The sequence below is a fragment of the Anomaloglossus baeobatrachus genome, chromosome 4 (assembly GCF_048569485.1).
Source record: "Anomaloglossus baeobatrachus isolate aAnoBae1 chromosome 4, aAnoBae1.hap1, whole genome shotgun sequence".
Taxonomy (NCBI): domain Eukaryota; kingdom Metazoa; phylum Chordata; class Amphibia; order Anura; family Aromobatidae; genus Anomaloglossus; species Anomaloglossus baeobatrachus.
In genome coordinates this window covers 370,183,622-370,197,154 of record NC_134356.1, presented here as the reverse complement: position 1 = coordinate 370,197,154, position 13,533 = coordinate 370,183,622, and the positions used below count along the sequence as shown (strand labels likewise).

The following is a 13,533-nucleotide window of genomic DNA, read 5'->3' as shown; positions in this document are numbered from 1 at the left end:
AAAAAAGCAGGTCCATGCGTTGTGGCTGCGTTCTGACCCCACATCATTGATTTCAATGGGGGAGAGAACGCAGCCACAACGCACAAAAGAAGTGACATGCTGCTTTTCTTTCCGCACCGATTTTTGGCATCCAAAACGCTGCGGAAAGAAACGCAGCATGTGCACTGATTTTTCAGCTTTCCCATACACTTTGCTGGGAAAGCTGAACGCATGCAATTTGCCACTGAAACGCTGCGGTTCAAAACGCAGCGTTTCCGCGGTAAAAAACGCATCGTGTGCACACAGCCTCAATTGCACCTGTGTCAACCCGTTACCTGTATAAAGGACACCTGTCCACACACTCAATCAATCATACTCCAAACTCTCCACCATGGCCAAGACCAAAACACTATTTAAGAACACTAAGGACAAAATTGTAGCCCTGCACAAGCTGAGCAACAGGACAATAGGAAAGCAGCTTGGTGAGAAGGCAACAACTGTTGGCAGAATTTTTAGAAAACACAAGATGGTTGTCAATCTTACCATGGCCATTTAAAGTTTACCAATGACCATCTGGATGATCCATAGGACGAATGTGGTCAGATGAGAACAAAATAGATCTTTTTTCTATCAACTCCATTCGCCATGTTTGGAAGGAAAAGAAGGATGAGTACATTTCAACTGTGAAGCATGGGGTGGAAACATCATACTTTGGGGGTGCTTTTATGCAAAGGGGACAGGACGACTGTATCTTATTGAAGGGAGGATAGATGGGGTCATGTATTGTTAGATTTTGACCAACAGCCCCTTTCTCTCAGTAAGAGCATTGAACATGGGTCATGGCTTGGTCTTCCAGCATGACAATGACCTGAAACACACAGCCATTGCAACTAAGGAGTGGCTCCGTAAGAATCATTTTAAAGGTCCTGAAGTGACCTAGCCAGTCTTCAGCCATGAAGCCAATAGAAAATCTTTGGCGGGAGCTGACACTCAATGTTACCCATTGACAGCCCTGAAATCTGAAAGATCTGGAGAAGATCTGCATGAAGAAATGCACCAAAATCCCTGCTGCAGTGTGCAAACTTGGTCATAAAGTACATGATATATCTGACCTTTGTAATTGCAAACAAAGGTTTCTGTACCAAATATTAAGCTCTGTTTTTCTATTGTATCAAATACGGTACTTATTTTATGCAATAAAATGCAAATTCATTATTTAAAAATCATACAATGGGATTTTCGGATTTTTTGTGGGTGGGATTCTGATTGTCAAAGTTGAAGTATACCTGTAATAAAATTACAGACCTCTCCATTCTTTGTAGGTGGAAAAACTTGCAAAATCAGCAGTGTATCAAAAACTTATTTTCCTCGCTGTAGGTAACAATCCATCCAATCCACACAGGCAAAAAAATGAATCCATAGCTGTCGATAAATTAAATTGTGTAATAATGAAAAATGACACCGGGACAAAAGTATTGAACATGTAAAGAAAGAGAGGTGCATAAAGCTAAGGAAAGTCATGACATCATCTGAAATCTATCAGTATTAGAAAGCAATCCTACCATTTAGTGAAAAATAATATCAGCTGGTGTCTCACTACCAAGTTGCCACACAAGAAACATCTCATGATGGGTAAAACCAGTGAGATGTTTCAAAACCTTTGCAAACTTATTGTTGTAAAACATACTGATGGCATTGGTACAGAAAAAATTCTAAACTACTGAATGTTGTTCCATTGAGCACTGTTGGGCCATAAAATGGAAATGGAAAAACATAATTTCACCATAAACTGGCCATTACCAGGTGCTCCCCACAAGGTTTCAGACAGAGGAGTTAAAATAGTTATCAGAAGAGTTTTTCAAGAGCAAAAGAACCATTGGAGGAGAGCTACAGAAAGACCTGTAATCAGTACGTATAATTGTTTTAAAGAAAACAGTAAGTAATGCACACAACCACCATGGCTTGTATGCACGCTCATCACGCAAGATTCCATGGCTGAATAAAAAGCATGTTCAAGCACATTTAAAATGTGCTCAACAATATTTAGACAAGCCTGTAAAGTACTGGGAGAATATTGTCTGATCAGATGGGACCAAAATTGAACTCTTTGGATATTAAACACACCATGTTTGGAGGCCAAAATGCACTGTGTATCACACAAAAACACCATACCAATAATGAAGTTTAGAGGTGTGAACATCATGGTGTGTTAATGTTTTTCAGCATACGCTACTGACAAACTTCATATAATTGAAGAAAGGATAAGCGGAAGTATGTCCTGAGACATTCTTGATAAAAATCTGCTGCCATCTACCAAGATGATGAAGATGAAGTGAGGGTCGAAATTTGAGGAAGACAACGATCCCAAATACACAGCTGCTACAATGGCCCAGCCAATCACCTGACCTGAATCCAATAGAAAATGTATAGAAGGAAATAAAGCACAGAGTTCATAAAAGAAGCTCTCAGAACTTTCAGGATTTGATTAGTATTTGTATGGAAGAATAGGGCAAAACCATACCTGAGCAATGCATGTAGCTTTTGTCTCCATACAGTAGGCGTCTTGAAGCTCTCATCATCAACAAAAGCATTTGTACAAAGTATTAAATAAATTTCAGTGAGCATATTCAATACTTATTCCCTATGTAATTTCTAATTACACATCACTAAATGTATGGACATCATTTGATTTCTTTGCATATGTGGATTAGATGGGTTGTTACCAACATCGGATGAGAAATTAATTTAAAAGCACCTTTAGAAATATATTTACTTAGAAAATTGGTGACATGTTCAACACTTATTTCACCCGCTGTAAATATACTATATGTAAGGGATCCACTCGCTTTCAAGAAGCTGGTAGTGTTTACACAGACAAAAGTCTCTTTGTGAAAACAGGAGGTTTTATTAAAGTTCATTAATCTCCAGCATAAAGGACAAACTAAAACAGACTTTAATCCGGAGAAATGATGAGTAAAAATAAACAGTCTATACAACAGTATTGGATCACTGAGCAGGCTCACCAGTTCAAATTCAGTCCAGACTTAATCAGTCTCTGGCAAAGACTGACTGGTATTCAGCAGGTCAGCAGGTCCTTGCACTTCCGCTCACCTATAGCCAAGTCTCATATAAAAATCTTGATTTATTAATTATTGCGTAAGTATGAATACTAAGGTTATAATAGCTGCCTGAAAAATGTTCTGCACTTGAGCACGAAAATTATCCAGATCCGCTGCTGGCAGTTCCCTTTGCAATTGCTGACCAATTGTGTCCCAGATGTGCTTGATGGGTGACAAATCAGAAGACTTTGCAGACCATGGTACTACATTAAGGTCAAGCATGCTGCTCACAGTAGCACGAGTAACATGTCACTGTCGTGTTGAAAAAACATCATCTAGGGCACTTTGGAGAAATGGCGGTACCACTGATTCAATCATTGATCCATTCTACAATATCAGTGAATTTGGCCATCACGTATCAAGCCTAAAGCATCAAGCAGTTTGTACACAAACTATTAACAGGCGTTTGCACAACACTGAGCAACAAGTCTGAAAGCCAGCTATAGGTGTTTCATTGATATGACACCACCGCTACCAAAGTCTATCATGGTCCAGAGCAAGACGGCAATTGTGACTGGAATGAAGGTCTATCCTCTTCAGTGAGAAGCTTTTGTCTTAATGCAATGAGATTTGTCTAGAGACCTCAGGTTCAACCCCATAAGGAGGTGTTCATGAGGTAACATCAATCTTGTCGTACTCCTCAGAATATTTTGTGGTGTGGTGTAAGGTACAGAAGCCAAACCCCTTTAGACTTCATTAAGAGTACATTAACAGCTTAGTATTTTATTGATCTGGTTTTGTATCTACAGGATGGTGATTTTTTTCATGTCCCAGAAGCCATTTTTCAACATGAGATCACCAAACCGCATGTTGATCATGCTACTATGAGTAGACAGCATAGCCTAAACATGATATCATGGCCTGCAATGTCATCAGACCTGTCTCCCATTGAGCACATCAGGAACGGCAATTTAAAAAGGAGTTGCCAGCATCCAATAAACCATTAAAACCACTGATAGGTGATGTGAATAATGCTAACTACCGTATTTGGTTACAATGTATCCTGTTGACATGACGTGTTGTAAGCAGCAAAGGTAGTATCTAAGTATCAAAGTATCTAAAGACTCTCAAGAGCTGGGGAAGAGCATCTTCAAAAAGCATGTCTTATGGGGTGTCTCCATTATTCAGTGCTTGATACCTAAAAAGAGATATCCAAAGAACTACGACCAATTAAGTAATCACAATGTCCTAGGCCCCCCAAGGCTCATTGATGTGCCCATCTAATCTGATTCCACGAAAGAGCTACTGTGCCTGCAATAAGCATAGGAGCACCAGAATTAGAACAAAATAAGCATATACAAATTTGGAATAAATGGTTCTCATTTTTAAACTCAAACATCCTGGATTTCTTATTTCTTGACATCCTCAGGATTTTCACTTGACCACTTGAGGCAAAATTTGGAACCAACATCTCATCAGGATCATCACCTTTTTATATTGACCATGTGCAATAATAATATGGTACACCTGAGTTCATCTTTCCATTCCCTTTTTATTTAGTTACTGTTTGGAAGCCTATACATTTTTAATGAAATATTAACAAAATATTCTACATGTATTGCTTTCAGTTTCTGTAAGAATGTCTTGTTTATTTGTATTATATAATAAAAAAATATAAAAAATATATTAAAGGACCAGCGCTCTAAACAGAACCTTCTAATCTATTCAAAAGATTTTGATCATATTTGTTCTTACTCTTCTAGGCAATATAAACAACCATTTTGCTTTTTCTCCATCTTCTGGCTCTAACGTTACCAGTTTGATCCTTGCCATCCCATTTGATTACTTTAAAGGTGGGGACACTACTTGGAAATACAGCATGAGAGTTTTAATTACTGATGACAATTTAATTTCTTCAACACCATCAATGGTTGTACAAACCGGGACTGTGTCTTTAACTATTAATGTCTATATTCCTGGACTGACCACCATTAAAACGACTACTACAGTAAGTATGTAGATAATCAGACAAATCATTCACAAGTGAGAATGTTTTTCATCTTTAATTGAGTAGCAGTGTGGAGATCGCATGACAGAGTGTCCATAAACAGATAACTGTATTTTTTATTAACACTTTCAGGACCTATGACATATTGGACACTTGCTTTGTGCAAGACTGCATCTTTCCCTGCGCATATCGGCTAGTCTGATCTGCCAACATGTGCCTCTGACAGCCCCGTGTGCATTGGATATCTGCCCGCAGCTGTTAATCAATTAAATCCCATTAACAAGTTAAATCCCGCTGTCAATCTCTGACAGCGGAATTTAGCACATGCCAGCTGTGAGCATGCCATTTCCAACTCCCATCAGTGCTCCCATTATGTGATCATGGGGCGCCGATGGGTTGTCATGACAGCCAAGGGTCAGCTGATGACTCCTGTATCTGTCAGGACGTTCTTCCTGTGAACATTGGCTGTGAATCAGCATTCATAGGAGATTATGATTTCTGCTGTAATGTCATGGCCGTCTCTATTACTAGAGACATGTGGCAGGATTTGGGCCAGAGTCTCTCTTTGCCATGTGAGACTCCACACATTAAACATATTTCCTTTCCTTTGGTGCTGAAAGGGTTAATGTCAGTTTTTCTTTCCAGCAGCTTCTGACTCCTGGTCTGAGGTGTTTCCGGTTGATAACCACTCCCTTCCCCTATATATGGTCACATCTCCCAGTAGACGGCGCTGGTTATTCTGATTCATTCTGAAGCTTGGCCTCGAGGTGGAAGGAGATGCTGGAGCCCTTGTTGCTGTTAAGCAGTGTAGGCTGCAGTCCTGGTGTCTGACTGCAGCCTTGAAGTTGGGCTTTATCCTTTTGTTGTTTTCCCTATCTGTTGTACTTTCCTCTTCATGTTGTATTAGTGCAGTGGTGGGACTAGTGATCCTTACCTGCCAGCTCAAAAACTAGTCCCTGAAAAACAGACACTCCTAAAAATATATACGTTTATTGATATACATTAAAAAGGACATACTAAGACATCCCAAAATATATGGTAACTCGGTGTGTAACACAAACAATGAGCTTCGACAAAAAGCAAAAATAGAATAGAACACACACACTCTCCATACCGAGTTAAGAAAAGATTTGGGATTATATCTCTCTTAATAATTAACCATTCCAGTCAGAACAAATCCAAGTCTTATATACTGTCCCTCAATAGGTTTGTCACTACATAAGATTAGTCCAAAAAAACAATGAGATTGTATTGTGTCACAGTTACATTTTATCGTGAGTATATGAAACATTCAAAGTCCTACAATCTGGAAGCTGATTCGTCAAAAAAGAGAAGTCATATGGAACATTCAATCTTCTCTTGCATCTCATAAAGAATATATTATGAAATAACAGGCTGTTAATTATATAGTGAACAACAAAAAAGCACATCAAATCTTCTCTTCTACCTTATGGTAGCATTCATGCATTACCCAAATATTTATCATATATAGCAAGCAATCCAATGCATTTCTCCTTACATGATGGAGGTTCCTCAGGGGTATTATGATTGCTACAGTCCAGAATAGTATTTTCAATAAACATACAGACCATGTTATACAGTCACATAGACCAAAACGGTATCAACAAATCCATATACATCCGCAATATAGTATAGCTGTCTGATAGCTGAGATGTGCTCAATAATGTTATTTCCCAATACAGAATATAGTATACAATCTGCTGGCTTCACGTCTAATCCTATCCTGGCAGCCCTCCACTTCAGCTTGTCTTGACACTGATGTGGGGCATCAAAGCGCAGTCCCAATGAAATTAAGTGGGATCAGAAAATTTTTAGCACATCATACCATAGTACCTGGTCTCCAGAAAATAATGACAAAGTGAGGGGTCTAAATATTCATTTTTCTTTCCAATAAATTGCTGAAAGAGGGAATGTGTTGGGGAGTGTTTTTTCAAATAAAAATTTGTTTGTCATCAATTTTTATTTTTTATTACTGACTGATGTCGGTTATCTGATAGACGCCGTGACATCACTAACCCCAAGGCTTCATGCCAGGTATCATTACACAGCTGGTATCAACCCTATATATTACCCCATTACCCCGTTTGCCACCGCACCAGGGGCATCAGGATGAGCTGGGGCAAAGCACCAGGATTGGAGCCTCTAATGGATGCGCCACTTCTGGGGTGGCTACCGCCTGCTATTTTTAGGCTGGGGAGGGTCCAACAACCGCGGACCTCTCTAGTCTGAGAATACCAGACCACAGCTGTCCGCTTTACCTTGGCTGGTAAATCCAATTTGGGGGGGACCCCCCCTTTTTTTGTTTTAAATTATATATTTAATTTAAAATAACAGTATGGGGTGCCCTCTGTTTTGGATCACCAGCCAAGGTGAAGCTTCCAGCTGTGGTCTGCAGCCATCTGCTTTACCCGAGCTGGCTATATAAGATAGGGGGGACCCCACGTCGTTTTTTTTAATTATTTATTTTTTGGCTAAATACAAGGCTAAGCACCCTTTAGTGCCACATGAAAGGCACTAAAGGGTGCAAGATTACAAAATGCTGGGGAGTGGGACATTATATACACTATAGTTCAAAAGTTTGGGATCACCCAGACAATTTTGTCTTTTCCAAGAAAAATCATACTTTTTATTTATCAAATGAGTTGCATAACAAATAGAAAATATAGTCCAGACATTGACTAATATAGTCCAGACATTGACTAGGTTAGAAATAATGATTTATACTTGAAATAATAATTTTCTCCTTCAGACTTTGCTTTCGTCACAGAATGCTCCTTTGCAAAATGAAATTGGCTCCAATCAAGTGCTGTCCACAGGGTATGGCATGGCGTTGCAAAATGGAGTGATAGCCTTCCTTATTCAAAAATCCCTTTTACCTTGTACAAATCTCCCACTTTACCAGCACCAAAGCAACCCCAGACCATCACATTACCTCCACCATGCCTGACAGATGGCGTCACACCTCTTCCGGCATCTTTTCAGTAGTTCTGCGTCTCACAAATGTTCTTCTGTGGGATCCAAACATCTCAAACTTCGATTCGTCTGTCCATAACACTTTTTTTTCCAATCTTCCTCTGTCCAATGTCTGTGTTCTTTTGCCCATATTAATCTTTTCCTTTTATTAGCCAGTCTCATATATGTCTTTTTCTTTGCTACTCTGCCCTGAAGGCCAGCATCCCAGAGTTGCCTCTTCACTATAGATGTTGACACTGGCGTTTTGTGGGTACTATTTAATGTAACTGCCAGATGAGGACCTGTGAGGCGTCGATTTCTCAAACTAGAGACTCTAATGTACTTGTCTTGTTGATCAGTTGTGCAGTGGGGCCTCCCACTTCTCTTTCTACTCTGGTTAGAGCCGGTTTGTGCTCTTCTCTGAAGGGAGTAGTACACACCGTTGTAAGAAATCTTCAGTTTCTTGGCAATTTCTCGCATGGAATATCCTTCATTTCTAAGAACAAGACTAGACTGTGGAGTTTCACATGAAAGCTCTCTTTTTCTGGCCATTTTGAGAGTTTAATGGAAGCAACAAATGTAATGCTCCAGATTCTCAACTAGCTCAAAGGAAGGTCAGTTTTATAGCTTCTCTAATCAGCAAAACTGTTTTCAGCTATGCTAACATACTTGCACAAGGGTTTTCAAGGGATTTCTAAACATCCATTAGCCTTCTAGCACAGTTAGCAAACACAATGATGTTGCATTAAAAACACAGACGTTTGAAACTAGAATAGTCATTTACCACATTAACAATGTGTAGAGTGTATTTCTGTTTAATTTATTGTAAGCTTCATTAAAAAAATGTGTTTTTCTTTCAAAAATAAGGAAATATCTAAGTGACGCTAAACTTTTGCACTGTAGTGTATGTCTGTCTCATCTATTATCTATCTATCTATCCCTCTATCTATCCCTCTATTCATTCTTTCATTCATTCATTCATTCATCCCTCTATCTCTATTTATCCCTCTAGCTATCTTTCTGTCTCTCTATCTATCCCTCTATCCATCTGTCTATCTATCCCTCTATCTATCTAGATCTATCTATTTATCTATCTAGCTTCTTCCGTTTTTTTGCGGTCCGCAAAAAAAACCCCGGAAGGCATATGGATAACACATGGCCCGTATACGGAACGGAATGGATGTCACACGGATGCCACACGAATGCATCCGTGAAAAAACAGGACCGTTTTTTGCGGACCGCAAAAACGGGGTGGTCGTGTGAATGTAGGCTGACTCTGTATGGGGAATGTGTATGTTCTATTGTATTATTATATTTTTGCTTTTTGTCCAAGCTCATTGTTTGTGTTACACAATGGGTTACATTTTGTGACTTCTTATTATGTCCTTTTTAATGTATATCAATAAACATATATATGAGGGGCTGCTGATAAGTCTTTGGTTTTACCTAGAAAGAAACGAGATAGGATGATGAAACTTTACATTTATTCCACATACTCTAGTCTCCACTGATGTCAACACACTTCTTACATTGGTTTCCAAGTTCTGTAAACCTAGCAAAAAGAAGGATTTCAGTTGTGCCTCAAACCAGGCATCCGTAGCAGCCATGACATCAGAAATGGTGTGAAATTTGGTACCCTTGAGGTGTTTCTTCAGGTTTGGAAAAAAATGATAGTCGGAAGGAGCTAGATCTGGTGAATAAAGTGGGTGGTCAACGTGCTGGAAGCCCAGCTCTGCCAGTTTTGCCATGGTTGTTTATGCAGTGCGAGCAGAGGCGTTGTCTTTCAGGAACAAGATTCCTTTGGACAGCTTGCCGCACATTTTGGCCTTCAGAGCTGCTTTCAATTGGTTCAAAAGTTCAGTGTAATGCCTTGCATTAATGGACAAACCCTTTTGAAGGTAGTCCACTAGCAGCACGCCCTCCTTATCCCAGAACACAGACGCCATCACCTTAGTGGCTGATTTTTGCATCATGAACTTCTTTGGACGAGGAGAACCACTGTGCCTCCACTCTTGACTGCTCCTTGTTTTCAGGGTCATACAAATAAATCCAGATCTCATCCATAGTGACCAGTCGATCCAGAAAGTTGTTATCAGTCCGGAAACGCTGACAAATGGACAGGGATGTTTTCACTCGCATTCATCTCTGATCTGTTGTCAAACATTTGAGGACCCACTTTGCAGATAGCTTCCTCATGTCCATGGATAATGACACAAACACGTTCACGGGAAATCCCCATGATATCTGCTATTGCTTTAGCTGAAATTTGTCAATTTTCCAGTATGAGATTGTGCACAGCCTTAACGATCTCCGGAACAACAACCACTCTCGGTCATTAAGGACGTCATTGGTGCTGAAGGGGCCTGTTTTAAATTTGGCAACCCAGTTTTTAACTGTAGAATATGAAGGGCATTGATCCCCCAATGTCTGCAACATATCACCATGAATATCCTTCAATGACTTTCCTTACAGAAACAAGAATTTTATCACTCCTCTGCTCTCAGTTGCTGTGAATATCGCATTAGACTCCACCATTTTGTTTTCCTGCATGCGTAGAGCACTGCTGCCATAAGCAACAAACACAAAATTTTGAAAACATATATTAGACGCATAAGGCTTTCAGGTGATGTAATATTTGTTACCATAGAAATAAAAAAAAGATCACAAAGCTAAAGACATGTCAGCAGCCCCTCGTATTTTTAGAAGTGTCTGTTTTTCTATGACTAGTTTTTAAGCTGGCAGGTAAGAATCACTAGTCCCACCACTGCACTAATACAACATTAAGTGGAAAGTACGGCAGATAGGGGAAACAACAAAAAGATAAAGTCCAACTTCAAGGCTGTAGTCAGACACCAGGACTGCAGCCTACACTGCTTAACAGCAACAAGTAAATATATATTTTTAGGGGTGTCTGGTTTTCTGTGACTAGTTTTTGTTCTTCTGATACTAGCATATAGTTTTTCAGTGATCCTTACCTGCCAGCTCACTAGTCAGGGTTTACTGCAGGATCTTTTAGGGCTTCAGGTATCAGGTATCCTGCTCGACAGGTGAGGAACCTGTATATGAACTGGCTAGGAGTGCAGGGTGTCACTGCAGGTGAGTGCAAAGGTGTCCCATATTCCTTCTCACTAGCACCAGGGCCCACCATTGTTAAAGTGTCTCCGGTGTAACACTTGTTTGTAGTTGGTGTACCCCTTGTTGTTGTGTTTCTTGCCTCACACTGGAACCTCCACTAGTCCGAGTGTGACATGTACAGAGCAGTGCTGATGACTATGACTAAGGAGCAATCCGAAACGTGTAAGGCATGCGCCCTGCGTTGGCCCATATCATGGGACTTACGTTTTTAAATTTTTTGCAAGTACGATTTTCTAAATAAATTTGGATACCACTTTTAAGAAAGAACCTGATGCTGAATTTCCTTCCTTCCTCGATTATATGTGGTGGCCAGCCACGTCTGTGCATTGGTGGGGTTTGCAGAGAACCTGGTGAGCTCCCTCTCCCCCATACTTTGGTGATTTTGTTCTGATGTCACTGCAGAGCTGTGTGATCAATATGTCAGTTATTACTTGATTGACACTGGTAACACCTGCTTTTATTTAACACTAGAAGGTGGCCCGATTCTACGCATCGGGTATTCTAGAATTTACGTATTGTGTAGTTCATGTATGATTTTTGTTATATATATATATATATATATATATATATAGATGTTGTTGTGTGTAGTTACCAAGTGTTTGTGTAGGGCGCTGTACATGTTCTGGGTGTTGTCTGGGTGTGATGGGGGTTGAGAGCGGTGTTGTTTGTGTGTTGCGTTGTTTGTGGAGCGCTGTGTGTCTGTAGCGTTGTGTGTGTGTTGCGCGGTTTGTGTGTGTGTGGTGTGTTTTGGAGGGAGGTATGTTTTGTGCAATGTGTGTGTTGTGCGGTATGTGCGTATATTTGTGTGTGCAGCGTTGTCTGTGTGTGTGGGTGTCTGTGTAGGGCAGTTGTTTGTGGTTCCTAGTGTGTGTGTGTGGTGTGTTGTGCAGTGCGCGCGCGCGTGTGTGTGTGTGTGTTGGGGGGAGGTGTGCACTTCCCATCGTGCTCCATCCCCCATGCAGCGCACTCCCCATCGTGCTCCATCCCCCATGCTGCGCACCCCCCATCGTGCTCCATCTCCCATCCTGCGCACTCCCAAACATGCTCCATCCGCCATGCTGCGCACTCCCAAACGTGCTCCATCCGCCATGCTGCACACTCCCAAACGTGCTCCTTCCGCCATGCTGCGCACTCCCCATCGTGCTCCATCCCCCATGCTGCGCACTCCCAAACGTGCTCCATCCGCCATGCTGCGCACTCCCCATCGTGCTCCATCTCCCATGCTGCGCACTCCCAAACGTGCTCCATCCGCCATGCTGCGCACTCCCAAACGTGCTCCATCCGCCATGCTGCGCACTCCCAAACGTGCTCCATCCGCCATACTCCGCACTCCCCATAGTGCTCCATCCCCCATGCAGCGCACTCCCCATCGTGCTCCATCCCCTATGCTGCGCACCCCCCATCGTGCTCCATCTCCCATGCTGCGCACTCCAAACGTGCTCCATCCGCCATGCTGCGCACTCCCAAACGTGGTCCATCCGCCATGCTGCGCACTCCCAAACGTGCTCCATCCGCCATACTCCGCACTCCCCATCGTGCTGCATCCCCCATGCTGCGCACTCCCAAACGTGCTCCATCCACCATGCTGCGCACTCCCAAACGTACTCCATTCCGTATGCTGCGCACCCCCCATCGTGCTCCATCTCCCATCCTGCGCACTCCCAAATGTGCTCCATTCGCCATGCTGCGCACTCCCAAACATGCTCCATTCGCCATGCTGCGCACTCCCAAACGTGCTCCATCCGCCATGCTGCGCACTCCCCATCGTACCCCATCCCCCATGCTGCGCACTCCCAAACGTGCTCCATCCGCCATGCTGCGCACTCCCCATCGTGCTCCATCTCCCATGCTGCGCACTCCCAAACGTGCCCCATCCGCCATGCTGCGCACTCCCAAACGGGGTCCATCCGCCATGCTGCGCACTCCCAAACGTGCTCCATCCGCCATACTCCGCACTCCCCATCGTGCTGCATACCCCATGCTGCGCACTCCCAAACGTGCTCCATCCACCATGCTGCGCACTCCCAAACGTGCTCCAGCCGCCATGCTGCGCACTCCCAAACGTGCTCCAGCCGCCATGCTGCGCACTCCCAAATGTGCTCCATCCGCCATGCTGCGCACTCCCAAACGTACTCCATCCGCCATGCTGCGCACTCCCAAACGTGCTCCATCCGCCATGCTGCGCACTCCCCATCGTGCTCCATCCCCCATGCTGCGCACTCCCAAACGTGCTCCATCCGCCATGCTGCGCACTCCCCATCGTGCTCCATCTCCCATGCTGCGCACTCCCAAACGTGCTCCATCCGCCATGCTGCGCACTCCCAAACGTGCTCCATCCGCCATGCTGCGCACTCCCAAACGTGCTCCATCCGCCATACT

General features: G+C 42.6%; 1 protein-coding gene across 1 annotated transcript in view; it reads left to right on the top strand.

Annotated features, from left to right (window-relative positions):
• Positions 1-13,533, top strand: part of CDHR3 (cadherin related family member 3) — a 99,486-nt gene that overhangs the window by 64,666 nt on the left and 21,287 nt on the right. Inside the window, exon 13 of the mRNA XM_075342568.1 lies at positions 4,802-5,046. Within this exon, the coding sequence (XP_075198683.1) occupies positions 4,802-5,046 (245 nt within the window). The remainder of the gene's footprint in view (positions 1-4,801; positions 5,047-13,533) is intronic.